This window comes from Neodiprion virginianus, chromosome 2, assembly GCF_021901495.1.
Source record: "Neodiprion virginianus isolate iyNeoVirg1 chromosome 2, iyNeoVirg1.1, whole genome shotgun sequence".
Lineage (NCBI taxonomy): Eukaryota > Metazoa > Arthropoda > Insecta > Hymenoptera > Diprionidae > Neodiprion > Neodiprion virginianus.
The window spans coordinates 28739224-28754327 of NC_060878.1; the positions used below are offsets into that span (position 1 = coordinate 28739224).

At 44.1% G+C, this 15104-nt stretch overlaps 1 protein-coding gene across 3 annotated transcripts; it reads right to left on the bottom strand.

Moving 5' to 3' along the window:
* Nucleotides 1–6: 6 nt before the first annotated feature.
* LOC124299088 (sodium channel protein Nach-like) lies at nucleotides 7–13258 on the bottom strand. Of its 3 annotated transcripts, none has more exons than XM_046752009.1 (11): nucleotides 13033–13258; nucleotides 3957–4128; nucleotides 2995–3204; nucleotides 2452–2620; nucleotides 2201–2349; nucleotides 1733–1844; nucleotides 1331–1643; nucleotides 1178–1246; nucleotides 572–755; nucleotides 344–450; nucleotides 7–272 (listed from the first exon to the last, which is right to left on the bottom strand). In XM_046752009.1, exons 1-11 carry the CDS (start codon nucleotides 13229–13231, stop codon nucleotides 145–147), a joined length of 1812 nt encoding a protein of 603 aa, XP_046607965.1. In that variant the 5' UTR covers nucleotides 13232–13258; the 3' UTR covers nucleotides 7–144. The 3 variants fall into 3 exon arrangements, with proteins under 3 accessions (XP_046607965.1, XP_046607967.1, XP_046607966.1); XM_046752011.1 differs by lacking the exon at nucleotides 13033–13258 and adding an exon at nucleotides 8879–9616 and having other exon boundaries at nucleotides 3957–4285; XM_046752010.1 differs by lacking the exon at nucleotides 13033–13258 and adding an exon at nucleotides 8879–9616 and having other exon boundaries at nucleotides 3957–4293.
* Nucleotides 13259–15104: the final 1846 nt, after the last annotated feature.

Here is a 15104-nt window from a genome sequence, read left to right on the forward strand (position 1 = left end):
TTACCAGAAACAGGTATGTGTTTCAAATTAATAATGTACGTAAAATAGTAGTGTAAGTCACGATAAGAAACAAAACGCCCGCAATTAAAAATTTCAAGCATGACAATGTTAACAAGATCGATTAATAAATGACTCGTGCTTCGATCATATCCGCCCTTTTTTGTTACCAGTCCACAAGTCCGCTATCAATCGAATGGAGAAGAAATATATCAGTTCAAACGCAGACATCAGACTGAATCCTGCGAAGAGCCCGAGCAGTCCACCGAACGAGGCTGAAACAATTTTTGTTAAGCCGTCAGATTCGATATTCTTGATCATTTCAAGGTAGAGGAAAAATTTTTACCGAACAGGTTGTGCCAGTTGTAATAAACATCGCGACGGTATTGAGTTGACACCAGGTCACTGAAGAATACGTGTAAAAGGCTATGATTCTTGACGTCAACACCCTTACTGCGAAGATAAAGAAAGTAATCAGACGAGGTGGATAGACAGCGGTAGAGTCGGGAGTCTTGATAAAAAAAAAAAAAAAAAAGAAAGGATGGCAAAGTAACGTATAGCAATTGATACTCGCTAGAATTCAAGATCGTGATAGGCATTGCTGCGATCCAATATTCCAGCGGAGCTTTGAAGGGGGTAGCGAAAGAGACTGCAATCGGGAATGCATTTGCACGGTCCGCTTTCGTAATCCAACACCTCTATCGACGGCAGGTGTCTGTTCGTTACCTTGGTCCCCGGCCATGAAGTTTCGTACCAATCTACGCAGATAATTTTAACGTTGATATTAGGAAATCCCCTAATTGCCTTCGATTATATTAACAGGAGTGACTCGAGAATCAGCGTGAATTTAAACATCTCATTGTCAGTCAAGTTTCTCCCTGATGCATTTATTGTTTTCTTGACTAATGCACTCGGCAAATATTGTACGGTAATTGAATAATAAAAATAATCGATATCCGACCGGTTCTTTTTTCCTTGTTAAAACATGAATATACCAATTTGAATGTATAAGCATGTTTGCGAGTAGGTAGTCAATTTGGTCTATTTTTTATCGTTCTACTTTTGTCTCGACGTATTTGCTTATACGGGCCTGTGTTAACTGTCCTACGGTGAGTATTCTCGAAAGCACGCGTATCTTATTGTTACTTTATTTACGATATGAAAAATCCTGATTACGAACCCTGGAAATCGTAGACACACTTCACGTCGGTAAGGTTACAGATTCTTACGCTGGTGTTTGTGCCTGGATCTTGGAAGCATAGGGAGAAGAAATTGCAATCATATTCGCTTGACGAATGATTGTAAGAAAAATGCAAACACCGTATACATATACCGTTTTCTGGAAATTCAACAGAGGCAAAACGTAGGTATGCCTGATAATAGGGAATGCATCCGCATTTCTCAAATATCGTTTGCATACGGCATACGGCAAGGCAATTGTTGTAGGAGTAATTTCCCATCAGTGCTGTCAGGTCTTGCCCCTCGTCCGAGAATATGCAACTTCGTTTCGACACGGGAAGACTGCGCACATCATCCGTTGAGTATGTAACTTCCGGTGTAACGCTGAGGAACACTTCTTTGTCCATGCGGATCAGTTTGTTCTTAGCATTACGGTCCGGGTAGTCGTAAGGATCGTGAAGAATCACCTGCGTATAACAACAATCATATAATGTAAGTTACACACCGTTGCACAAAGCCGAATGCACGATATTCACAGACGCGGAGGTAAATTTACCTTAAGACCGTAACCTCCGAGAAGTGCCGCGTGGTAATCTAAGGGTGCCATGTTTAACAGCACCGTCAATCCGGTCTGATAGCCACAAGCCGTCACCCTCTTAGGTATGCGCCTGCGGTATCGAATAGTTTTAAAAATTTTTTTCAGTTTTCAATCACAAGTCGAGTGATTTATTTTGTAAATTTGGTAAAATATGTAAGAAATCACACAATAAATCACCAAAGAATGAATCGTTGGATATACTAGATCAAAAATACTAGTGACTAGTTTCTCATTGGAAATATTATTATACCTGAATTAGTACTAACACAGTTGGACCCTTGGTTCTCAATCAAAGCTGAAAATACTGATTGCTTCTGGGCGCAAGAGGTCGTGATAATTTTGCGATGATATCAATAATTCTCAGGGTATTTTCGGTAGGTATACATCACCCTCGGGCGTACTTAACTTTGATCTTATTATGCTTACCGGGATTTTTCACGATCTGGGACTCCGATATAGTTGAAACTGCAGCAGATACCATCACGGCTCAGGGATGACTCAAATATCGAGTCACAAGAGATGATGTTTCCCTTCCATTTGCATCTCACTGTTATCTCGGAGCAGTTTCTCGTTACCTGCATGGTCGACATACTTTATTTTTACCACATTGAGTAACAAGAAAGTATCGCGAGTCCCTTCGGCAAGTATTGTTCATATGATACGTGAACGTTGTATACCAATTTCATGACGTCAGGAATCGTCAAGTCGTTATCGTCGAATATCTCCTGTAGCCGGGTCAGGTTGGTGTAAACTTTTTCGCTAGAAATATCTGGGTCAAGAAGCTTGTTCAGGAGTCGCATCTCGGCTAACAGAACCGTTTCAGATTCATTCTCCAACCGAGGTCCACTGCGATTTAATAAATCAAATATAAAAGTATGTAATTAAAAATATTGCAATTATAAATCAGTTCTCAGACGACTCGTAAAGTACGGTAAGAATCAGTTATACAACGTACAATGCGAGCGTACGCTCAATGTGCATTTTTAGTTAAAAAGGATCAATAATAGAAGCGTTTCGCATCTAATTCGACTTACTTCACCCTCAACTCTATTATTTAGTATTTCACCTCGCAACAGTTCAATGTGACTGCATTTTAATGGGAGTTTGATTTATGTCTATGCATACCGAAGTAATGCCCGTAATAAAAAGTAAAAGTGTATTTATAAGTACATATAGTGTATCGTTCGCTCGATTGAGATATACATCGCAACGCAACCTACTGCAGAGAATTAACCAAGTCCTGAGCCCGGCTTAGCGATACACGGTTGAGATCGCAGATGGTGACGGCGGGAAATCTGTAGTTCCAAATACCGTGATGAGTGGACTCGATCACAGTGAGAGTTGGATGCGCCGCGTTGTACTCCCATGCAATTTGCATCAGAGCAATGGCACAGCAGAGAGAAACGACAACGCCTACGGCCCAAATCGCCCTGTGCAAGATTACAGATATAATAACCATATCAGAAGCCCTGGCGAAAAAAATGATTTCTATACGATTTTCTACGTATCGGGATATTTCGTACAATTTTTTACGACAAATCGTTTTCGTAAAAAAACTTGTAGATTTCGGGTGGAAATTTGTATTTTTTCTGTAAAAAATCTACAAACCGCTACAATTTTTTAAGAAAATTAACAATTCTTTGTGGAAAAACAATGCGCATTTACAATTTAGTACGAAATAATATGAAATTTTGCAATTTCTGTAAAAATTTCATTTGTTATAGTAACTAGAAAAATTGAGTAAAACGGGTATCGTTAAAAAAAACTGTTTGAATATTGTTGAAATCACGAAAAACGAGGTACGCCTAACCATTTTGCACTATCGTCGATCATTTTTTGGTAATTGCAACGCAAAATCAGTTTGTTCGGTTTACTATACTTTTTTAGTTAAATAAAGCTTTAACGTCAATTTATTGTTGCAGAAGCATTAAATTTTCGCAACAGTTGCAAGAAAATATAGTAACGGATACTAGACTTTCCGGTAACAGCTAGAAAACTAATTTTCATTTTCTACTTGTAACTATATCTTTCGATTGTGGTGAAAAATGAAAATAGTTAAGGACTGAGCGGTAACCGGAACTAAAAATTTCTCTCAGTGTGGACCGGAGAGATGGAGAAAAGCGCACTTGACGAGGGAGAACTTGAGCAGCTGGTACTGCCATCCAATCGCATCCCACCTTACCTCTCGTAAACGGAGCGTTGACTCTGAGCGATGTACTTGTACCCGTGGAGTCCGGTTGAGAGACAAAATTCCCGTGCTTGTTTCGTGAGAACGCGTCGCCACGCGGAGCTTCTTCGAGCCGGGGTTTTCTCGCGTTGTAATTCGACCATCGTAATGTCCGGCGATCTGGTAACTGTGCACGGTACACCTTTGAGGCGATACTAGCACCACCCAACGCCTCCATCCCCCGTTGTCGCACGTTATTAAATATTCACTCGGCCTTCCGGTTTGCGTCGCGCACTGGTTATAATCACGCCGCGTGCGCTTGACTCGCCGGCGATTAACGATTCCTGCAAAGCTTAAATACAGCTATATACTTTGTCAACAGGGGGTATTTTTCCATCGACCGGCCGTTTTTCATCATTCGTTAAATTGTAGCCTTCGATCAGTCGACAAATTATTATCAGGGACTGCGATATATGTAAAAAAGTTTTGTTCTTCTTCATAATGTTATCAAAATAACACACGTGCAAACAAAATTAAGTCTACTGTGTGCGTGCTTAGTACAATTCTGGTCGTAATTATATCGACGATATTGGAGCATTATTATCATAAAAATTCGAAACTTACACTATTGAATATAGTTTTACCCAGCATGCAGAACTTTCGGGAAAGTTTGCATAAATTCGAGAGCTCCAACAGTTTTGATTTAAGAGAAAATGTGACAGACTTTAAATTGCAAAAAAAGTTCGTAATACAACTCCATAAATAAATCTTCAACAATTTCAGTAGTACCGAAATTATTTTCTCATTCCAAAACTCTCAAAACCGCCGCTCGATAAATCTCACCGCAAATTCTATAAATTTTCCCAAGATTGCACCGAAATTGAATTTAAGTTAGGTTTAAAAGCCTGTAAACATAGATGCCTGCGAGTTTCTTTGCATACTACCAAAATCCGGCAAATCGTGCACGACGAATAGAATTTCCATTAAATTGACGGGTGTGAAAAGAGGTTCGTATCGAGGAGAAGAGGCTCATCCACCAGACAGTGTTGGGGGTTCACAACGCACTATCTTTGCAGACGTACAAGCTGGTGGTTTTCGTCCGGGATCCTCGTGCCTCGCGTTATTGGGTCTCGCGCGATATTAAAGTTTCAAGATGCCGCGGAGGCGCTCTCTTCACTGACTCAGCAGGCGTTTGTCATTAATAACGCCCGAGTACCACGAGGGCATGTAAGATAGGCCAGCAAAGTGCCGCGGCGTCCTCCGGCACACGTCATTAGACAGAAGCCGTCGGCCTCTCGACGTCCGGCGACCTTCGCGATCCGGTCCTCAAACCCCCGGGGGTGGCAGGCCGAGGGCGAGGGCTAGAGGTGAAGGATCGCGCCGGGGTTAAAGAGGGAATATATGGCGCAGCGCCCCGCGTACGGACAAGGTTCAGCTTTGTACTTTAAACGGCGTGAAATCACGACTGTGGGGTTCCAACGGTTCGCCCTCTACCCACCCCGACGACCGGCGTCGGGCGAAACGCCGCGCCGTGAGAAAAACTTCGCACCTATAAGTACCATAATATATATACCCACCTATGTCACGCAGGCGAATAAACACGTGCGACGCTACGCGACTGGGAATAATTAATGTGTTTATAATTGATTCTTGGTCACATTTTGTCAAATTCATGCGTGGGATTGCTCCAATTTTTTTAAATCTTCGATCTCACTCCACAATCATTTTACATTCTTTCGCGAAGACTGTTATTTAGTACGCTATATACAATTTTACATAGGTGGGTAAATTTAATACCGCTATGTTTTTATCAAAATCCAATATCAGTGCTGTTTTGATAAGTTTAATATTTGCCGATAACAATGTGACGAAACAAAAAGCGTAGTAGTAGGATTACATAGAATCATTACCTTCTCGACGAAACGTTCCATCACGGAATGAAATCTTCACGATTATATTATAGTCTTTACAATTTTAATGTGATTTGAAGCGAAAAGTCGATATTTGGGCTCTATGCATGCGGTTTAGAATGTATAAAGTGTTGCTGTTTCTTGTATTTTTTTGGAAAATATTCGGAGCTCACAAATATTGACGACGATTTTGACGAATACTTAATTTGCGTCTATCTCACATAAATAAAATAAGTGAAAAGGTATTGATTCTCGACTCTCACCAACCTCTTTGATATGAATACAAGTATTCTAATATCTATTAACTGCAAAGTGTTTTAAAACAAAACTGATGAAACTCGTAGCAATATTTCTACATACTTGATAGATAAACAATTCAAATATATAAATAAAAAACACAATTATTTATCTTTTCCACCTGTGCAGGATGTTGACATATACGGAATGACCGACGACCGGAAGGGAAGGGTCACTTCCGCGTCCAGGCGAGACGCGAAATTTCGAGTGAATTCGTCCCGGGTGCAGAACAACCCCGGTTTATACGATCGAGTCCCGTACCGCACAGGGCATTGTAATGATGGGACGATTTTAATTACGGAACGACTCGGTCGGCCACCCCGACGCGTGCGGCACGCCGGATTCGGGGCAAACGGAGCGTGGGTGGGGTAACGACGTATTATCCTGCCAACCGCAAGCACCCCCGTAGGTACCCGTCAACCCCCGCACCCTGCTGCAACAATTTGTTAACTGCCGGAGAATTGACTACGACTCACGTGCGTCTCTTTATACGCGTTGATACATATACCTACTCTTACTCCTCTCTGTGAACCTATTTGAGAATTTCCTCCTCTTTGTACGTGTCGAGAAGCGTCCCTCGTAGCGAGAGGAATTATTCTTTATCGGTGTGTTCATTGCGTGACGGAGGCGTCTTTCGCTTAATATAAATCTCTGGCAAAACTGTTGACGTTGGTTTTAAAGAAAGTACTTATTTCATACGATACAAGTATGACCGTTCAGGTGAAGTGCGAATAATTATAGGCAGATTTCAAGCTTGATACCCCGAGTTCCGATCGGATGATTGAGAACTGCGGAAGAGCCATGAACCGCATAAATTGAGTAGTCGAAAAGTTCAAGTTCAAGGAAATTCTCATCGCAATTGCTTTCGAATTCTACAAACATCAATAGATGTATATCATAATTATCTGTCATCTCCAGGGTCAAGATAAATCTTACGACGCGCGGTATATTATGCATTAATACCCTCTAAATACGTGCTACCCACATCCAATTTTGCTGAAAAAAAAGTGTTCCCCGTTTCTCCCGCATTATATAACAGTATCGCGTATAAGCCGTAAGCGCGTCTACGTTCATATATACCTACGAAGCGAGTTACGCGTGCAGGATATTCCCGGATAGAGACGAGGGTTTGAGGGTAGTGGGACGTGAGACATGTTCCTGCCTCGGTTTGGGAATGGGGGAAGTGCGCGAGCTGGCTGATGCACAGATATACTCTTGCAGAGGGATAGGGGCTCCGATCGCAGGGCAGAACGCGAAGTAGAAGAAGAAGAAGAAGAACAAGAAGGAGAAGAAGAAGAAAAAGACTACGGGAGGAGATGAAGAAGAGACGGAAGAGATTTTATGGGGGCCCCGAGTATATTTCCTGATTGAGCGAACTAATCCACGCAAAGGAGTTTTATCGACGAGGTTGAATCGCTCCGGGAAGGGAGGAACCAAGATTCCCTTCATAGTTGTTAGCCGCGTCTCAGAACTCACGGGCATTCTACATCCCCACATTGCACCGACACATTCCCATATTATTGCACATGCACGTAAAGCGCAATACCTTATCGAGTCTATCGGATTTCCACTCTCCGTGCAGCTGAGCGTACGAGGTGCATGTGGGTTGTCAAATTATACCTGGGTCATAGGTGATGGAAATTTCAAGTGTGATAACGAGGCGGTGATTTTCCTCGAAAATTGAAGGTGAAAAGGAATGAATGAGCTTGCGTAGAGACGGCGCAGTTTGATCTCGCGAACTCGTTTCACGGTGCAGGGTGAAGCAAATCCTTCCGACGATACAGATACGAGATGGGCTTGGGACCGACTGGCGGCCCTGAGGAAGAGCCCGCAGAGTTACGATTCGCGCAAGGATCGCGTTTAAGATGAAACCAGCCCCCGCCCAGGACGTGTCGCGGCTCGGACTCGTCCCTATATAAGTCGATTCCTACGAGTCCTAAGTCTTACTGCTCGGTATTTACATACCTAGAAAGCCTGCCCTGCCCCAGCGTCACGAATTACGATCGTGCGACTCCTTCGCGAAATAGGGAATGACGGAATTTCAGTCTCGGTATTCAGGAGTCCCGGGACTAGCCCTTATAAAACCGCATGGTATTACGTGTATAAGTAATCGAACGGCGAACGATGAGGCGCTAACCTCGCCGGAAGATTTAAATAATCATATATATCTGACCGTCCAATAAATCGTCTGTGTCCACCGGGTCACCCTCGGTGCCTCCGTCGCCGTCGCCGTCGCCGTCGCCCTAACTGCTGCCGTCTATAGCTTCGGGGGGAAGTGATCTATGCGTTCCCTATAACAACCAGAATCAAAACATCGGACTCCGGCTGCGGATACTCGCCGGGAGGGAGCTGCGAGCCGCTTCGCCCCGCGTCTGTATTCCCCGGAAAACGTACTCGCCCCGTAAGATTTACGGACTCCGAACCGCGCGATTCCCCGATTCCAAGATCCGCGATTCGTTGCCCCGTATATGTGCCCAATACGGTATACATGCCTACGTGTGTGTTGGGAAACCGTGAAGGAAACGACGACCGAACTTCGTTTCAAAACTGGGTCTAAAAAGCGTAGCTTTGGACAATCGCTACTCCGAATTCGGAACGCACGGTAGCGCTGTATTGTAATAGAATACAAAGTCAAATTTATCTGACCTCTGACGGCACTGAAAAGTAGGAATAACTCATTAATCGACAATCATGCTCGTAAAACTTGCGTTGTTTTTCTGTGAAACTTACCGATCAACGTCAGCTCTTTTTTTTATCAACTTCGCTTTTTATTGCTACGTATTTCAAGTGTAGTTTCGGTTGTCCATCCGCAGGTGTTGGGCGGTAAATTTCACACAATTTCACTCACTTTTCTCGAAATTTGACGGGATTGATTTTTGGATAAAAAATGTAGATCACCGCGACACGTTCCCCCGTCTTGTTGAAAGAGCTAATATTGGAGGCACGTTCGCGGTTGTCGGTCTCGTTTTAAGCGGTCGACTTTTCTACGGTGGCTACGGTCGAGGGCCGAGCACCGTATGAATATTCATTAACAGCAAATATACCTCGGTTACTCGGTGGCAGGATAGGGTTGTTGTCACTTGTGGGGATTCCAGATAGCGGATGCCATGGGGCGTGAGAGCGGGACTGCACCCTGGTCACCTCAGAGGGTCCTTGTTTATGATATCTATAACACTGGTCAAGCACCTAACGGCGCTTTCTACTCCCGCTTTACCTTCGCGGGCTTGTAATCTCGACCCCGCGAGAGCCGCTCGGCCATCCGAACCGCAGATACAGCACGTCGCTCGAGACCGCGAATTATAATAATGCGATAGCTGCGGAACGCTGCTGAACGGACACCCATACACACGCGCAGTGGGAACACAGATTGGGTATCGTTGCAATATCGCCCACGTACACACCTTTCCACATAAGATATCGTATAACTGCATGTACCTGTCCCTATAAGCGTGGGAGGCCCTTTCGACACATTCGACAAGTATAAGGTACTATGAGCCCGGGAAGAAGAAGATTACGAAGAGCAGTTTTTAGCTCATATCGTTGACTCAGCTAGGTCATCGTGCTTGTATTGACTGATTTTTGTTGTTACATGTTTCACATAATGGCATACTAATCGATAGAACAGTTTCCCGTTGTTTTTTTCTTTTTTCTAAGTTTCAAGCACTATGTCATATTTATCAGCGAATCTAGCACAAAATCAAAATGGACACCGAATCGAGTATTACGCTTCGAAGTTCATTTCAGCTGTACGACGATATCGAGTTACTCGGCGATATTTCACGTCGAATAATATGACGGCAAGAATAGTTTTAACGTATGATTTCACCTTTGTCGAAATCCTGCAAGGAGGAGAACTGAGAATTCAGTTGGCGGAATTCGTACGTGTGTATAGCGTTGCATGCATCGTCTATGGTTCACTCTTCCGGCACGGTTCTAGGTTTTATTGAGATTGACGGGTAAAGTGGCTCCTCATCCTGGACGAACGTTGAGCGGTCAGTGGCAGTTAGCGTGGCTGGTATCGGAGACTATATGCGAAGGCGATCAAACGCGGCGTCGGGGCTGGCCAAGTGTCTATCTGAATACCCATCCCTGCGCGTTGAAATTTACGAGGAGATATCGTGATGCGGCATGGTACGGTTGGCGCATACGAAATCAGGTGTTCGTTCGAATTTCGAAATAAGGGGGAGATTCGAACGATTTTTCGCGGTGTATTTCACGCATAATTTCACCTGAATTCAACGGGGAATACATATATTCCACGCATCTGCACGCAGTCAAGCCCCATCGCACACGTGAGCTGCTCTCCGTGCACGCTGATCGAGAGCTTTCCTCCTCTCACTTTTTCCATCTACGGCTTTTACATTCTTCCCACCCTCCGCCGACCGCGATATCGGTCTTAGTTAGTCGCCTCGCGGGTAAAAATTCATTAGCGATTTTCCCCTGGTGTATCTGCCGAAGGGAGGAGAACCCCTGTGGATAAATCACTTGACCGTCGCTGGCTAAGAAAGCTCTGCGGGCGAGAGAAACACGATTAACGGAATTAGCTCGCGATCTGAGCGTGAAGACTTTCTTAACAATGGAATTTAGTTTCTTTATGTGAAAACCGGTACCAGTCGTACGATTTTCAATTGTTTCACTTATTTTTAAAACCCGTCATACCATTGCAGAAAAAACGCACGGTTAGCGTATTCAAAAAGTCTTTTTAAAAACTTGGCGTGAAAAAGTTCGTACATAAGAAAGTGTAAAACTTTCGTAAGCCCATTCTCCCAGCCAAACTTTGCACATTTTTCTACCCGACCCGTAATAATCTAAGACAGGATAGGTTTTCGGATGAAAGTTGAATTCCACAAGGCGTTTAGTTACAATATATCAAATTGTAAACACAACGATAGACAGTTGACTTAATAAAAACAATCGCATTAAGCGTTATGTAAGTAGTAAGTATAGTAAAGGTCATCCGGGGAGGTCAGCTCAAAATATGACTTCAGAATTCGAGGTAAAAAGCAACGGCTTCGTAAAGCACCCGGAGGGTAAAAGAATCGCGGATCGTAACATCTTTTGCGCGAATGGTAGGTATAATAGAGGGAGAGCTATACGCACTGTACAGTAAAGCACGTCGGAGGGAGTGAGAGAATGACGATGAGGCGTGGCTCAAAGAAGATAATATAAAATTCCCCGAAACGCTGCAATGTAGTTATAACGTCGGGTGGCAGGTAACTCGCTGGCGATGTAAGATAAAGACGTGAATATAGCGAGACGGTTCGTCCCCCTCCCTGCTCGCGGGGTCTTTATAGGCACGGCGGTCTTAACTCGGGCTCAACTTAAGAGGTACATAAACGTAACAATAAAGGTTTTAAAATAATCCCGGAGCTAACGCTCGGTCAATTAAGAATACCGCATAACACTCGAGAATAATTCTTCGGATGTGTGGGGGTGGCCCACCACTCTGGAGGGTGTATAGATGTATAGTCCTCCAACTTCTTGTCCAATATACCGAGTTAAAACTGAACCGGAGTTGCGCTGAGAAGGACGAGGGTATCCCGTCTTCGAGTCAATCTTCGCCGCTATTCAAAATCGTCGAAGCATGTGACGTACGTCTTATACCCGAAACGTTTGAAATTGAAATTAATTTCTATCCCGCTGTACAGAGATATCTCAAATGTTTTCCGTGTTTGATGATCGCCAACCCCCGTCTCGCTCACCCTCTATAGAGAATTATAATCCCGCAGATGGAAACGTGACGTATTCCGTCTATCCACAATCCACATAAACAAATTCGAGGGTTTCAGGTGTCCCTCGTCGTCAGTTATTGACCGCTCGGACTCCGGACCGAACCGTGAGCTGCGTATTTTTTGAAAGGCGCCAATCGGTAGGCAACCCGGCTTGCGCCCTCGCGTGGCGGGCAGCCCCGATAAGTACAAACACCGACGGGGCCGATCGATACAGGAGCAACCCGCAGTTTTTAATTTTACTCTAGTAAGTATTTGTTCACGCTCTATATTGCACCCGGGTGAAGGTGGCGAGGGATCAGACGACCGCACCTCGCATGACGTCCTGTTTAGTCACCCGCAAAACCGTGTATTGTACATATAGGGGAAACGGATCTTCGTCAGATTTTCAGCTTCAAACATAATTCCTATACATCATAAGTAAGTTTGTTTTTTAAGCTTCGATCACTTTGTAACATTTTCAGAATGACAGTGAAATGAGACTGAATTGAGAATCCCGAAACTTTTCCGCTGATTTTAAAGGTTCATTTTTATTCGCGTGAACGGAGTTTTTTCTTTCCACATGGCATCATAACAAACATGTGACTCTGGAAAGAAACGGTAAGACTGCGCTCTGTATTTGTCACACGTAGTCTGCCGCTTAATTGCCGACAACAATAGAAATCGAAGGGAGAGCTCTCGAGACTTTGTTAAGGATGGATCATCGCAGGGGTGGCGATTATTCGAGTAGATCCCCGTGACCGATTTAATAAACGCGTATAATAACACGGTGCACCATGAACAACAGCGCGGGAATATCGTGTAGAACGCGTACGATTACATGTAAGGGTTTTGTATTAATTTGTAGCCAGAGCAATAAATCAAGAGGTTTGCACCATGACTTGTCCACCTTCACGCAGTGTTATACGTACGACTAGAACTCCCCTGCACCCATGTATAACTTATATACGTATATCACGTACATATAGTCAGTGCTGCGCACCGTGTCGCGTTGCGCCCTAAATCATAGGCTTGTAATTGCCCCGAGACCAGCGTTACGTGTATAATGGATCGCGGTAGGGTGTCGCGGTTCTCGCGTACCGAAACAGTCGCCGGAGAACCGATATAACTGCGATCATTTCTACGCTCGGTAATTATTAACAGCAGCGTACTCACCGTTTTCCGATCGACGGATCGTGATCTCTGGATTCCTGGGTTCCGGGATGCTGCAACGACGATGGAACCAGGCCACTGCAGGCTTAAGGAGCGAGGCGAACGAGGCAAGGGTGAGAACTGCAACTAGGCCAATATGGACCCTCTCAACGCGCTCAAAGATCACGTATGCCGTTTTGCCTGGGGGCACAATTTTCAACATCGGAAAATTTTTAAATATATCCGGACGAGAGAAACACACGTACGTACCTATACCTGTAACATGAATACTTTTACAAAGTCAGCACTGCCAAAATCACATTATACCGCATTCGGACGAGTAAAGAAATTTTTTGAATATTTGTTTTTCAATTATCCACCGATAGCTTCGATTTTGTGGCTAAAGCCCGTTAGCGAAGAAACAAATTTCGTTCGTAACAGATGCAGGGGGTTGAGAATTTTTTCCGAACTTCGCTCTTCACTCGATCTCTTCATGTATTTCTGGTTACCGGTATCTTCCCTCGAGGATGAAGTAAGCCAAACCAATGGTTATTCAAGTCGATTCTTTTTCCGTAAAAGTGTCCATTGACCGTGAGACCGTCTCTGATGAATTGATGATCTTTTCATGTACAGATTTCTGGCGCCTATGGGTATAAAGAAAATTAGTGAAAATACAGCCCCGCAAGTGTGGACCTCAGGACAGTACGAGGATTCCAATAAAATATTCTTTACTGGAAACAAATTTTCGCTCATGGTCAGTAAAATCCCAATCGGTTGGTCGATCGATCTATCTATTTAGCTACTTATTTAACTACCCAATAGAAACGTGAGTGTGGTCTGCGCATGGTTATACAATTTCTACATCTACTAGAGATTCTTTGAACGATTTCTTGATTGGGGTTCGCATTGGTCGTTGAGTGCGAGAAGTCCGACTCCTGAAGAACGTTGCGTCCGAAGACGAAGACGAGGACAAGGACGACTGACGAAGGGTCGCGTTGGTTCTCTCGTCCCGCCGGGCAAGAAGCGGCGGAGAGGATGGCGAGAGAGAGAGAGAGAGAAGGAGGGATAGTGTGGCTAGTGATTGGATTACAGTCGGGCAGTCCCCGCGGACTCGCCAAATGACCGGGACAAATTGCCCCTTGCCTTCGGGAATACTTATACTCGTATACCGTCGATCGGACTCTTCACCCAGCTACCCCCCGATCCCCGAAACTCTCTTCCCGCATCACACAGCAGCGACATCATCGCCAGGTTTTGTGTATACGTGTAATAATAAAGCAGGTGTACCGTATACACCTGCTAGAAGTGGGAGTCGATCGTAATTGACGGATGCAACCTCGACCGATTAGCCGCTTCGAATTGACCGGTTGGACTAGCTGCTATAAGGTTTTCCAATTCAGTAAGGATTCGCTGCAGTTATATCCCTCACCCGTAAGCTGTAGTGGTGATACTTTATGGGACAGTTTAGATTAGGTCTCGCGCTGCGGGTGGTTATGCTCTTATTTTTTGTGTCCACGTTTTTTTCCTACATTTATATTCCTTTTTTGGTGTGTCTCTGATGCATCAGGCGGTATGGAACACAATCCTCGCATCTGCCACACTTCAGTCGCTGAAGGGCCATTGTCTCTGCACCCTGAAACAAACTACCGCAAACCTTTTTCATCATCCAGTAACGACCCTGCATGCGATATCCTACAGGATATCTATAAATAAATCTATGGTTGCCGTTTATCATTGATTCGATAACTTCTGATTTACCGATTTTATCCATACGATGAAAAAAATATATATTATTTTTATGCTATCGAATGACACCGTACATGCGATGTGTCGATCAGTTACTTAAAAATCCATGGGTGAAACTAAAAAAACCGATTCCGGTAATGAAAAGTATAATTTAAGCTATTCGTTCATCTCTACATACCTACATGTATGTACGTACGTACCTATGACATAGAAATACCAGCAGCGATCGGCGATTAGTGGGGTCATTAGCGGCGGAAGGCGAAAGAAGTATTATTATACCTGCAGAGCGCGGGGAGCCCGTTATCTCCGCGGTCAATTAGACGCGTAAAGAATCGTCCCCGTTCCCCGCG

Coding starts and splice junctions, on each gene's coding strand:
- LOC124299088 (XM_046752009.1), bottom strand. CDS start 13,231: ATGTTGAAAATTGTGCCCCCAGGCAAAACGGCATACGTGATCTTTGAG. Junction 1,247..1,330: donor TGTTGAATTTCCAGAAAACG/GTATATGTATAC, acceptor TATGCTTCCAAG/ATCCAGGCACAAACACCAGC. Junction 451..571: donor TATCACGATCTTGAATTCTA/GCGAGTATCAAT, acceptor TTATCTTCGCAG/TAAGGGTGTTGACGTCAAGA.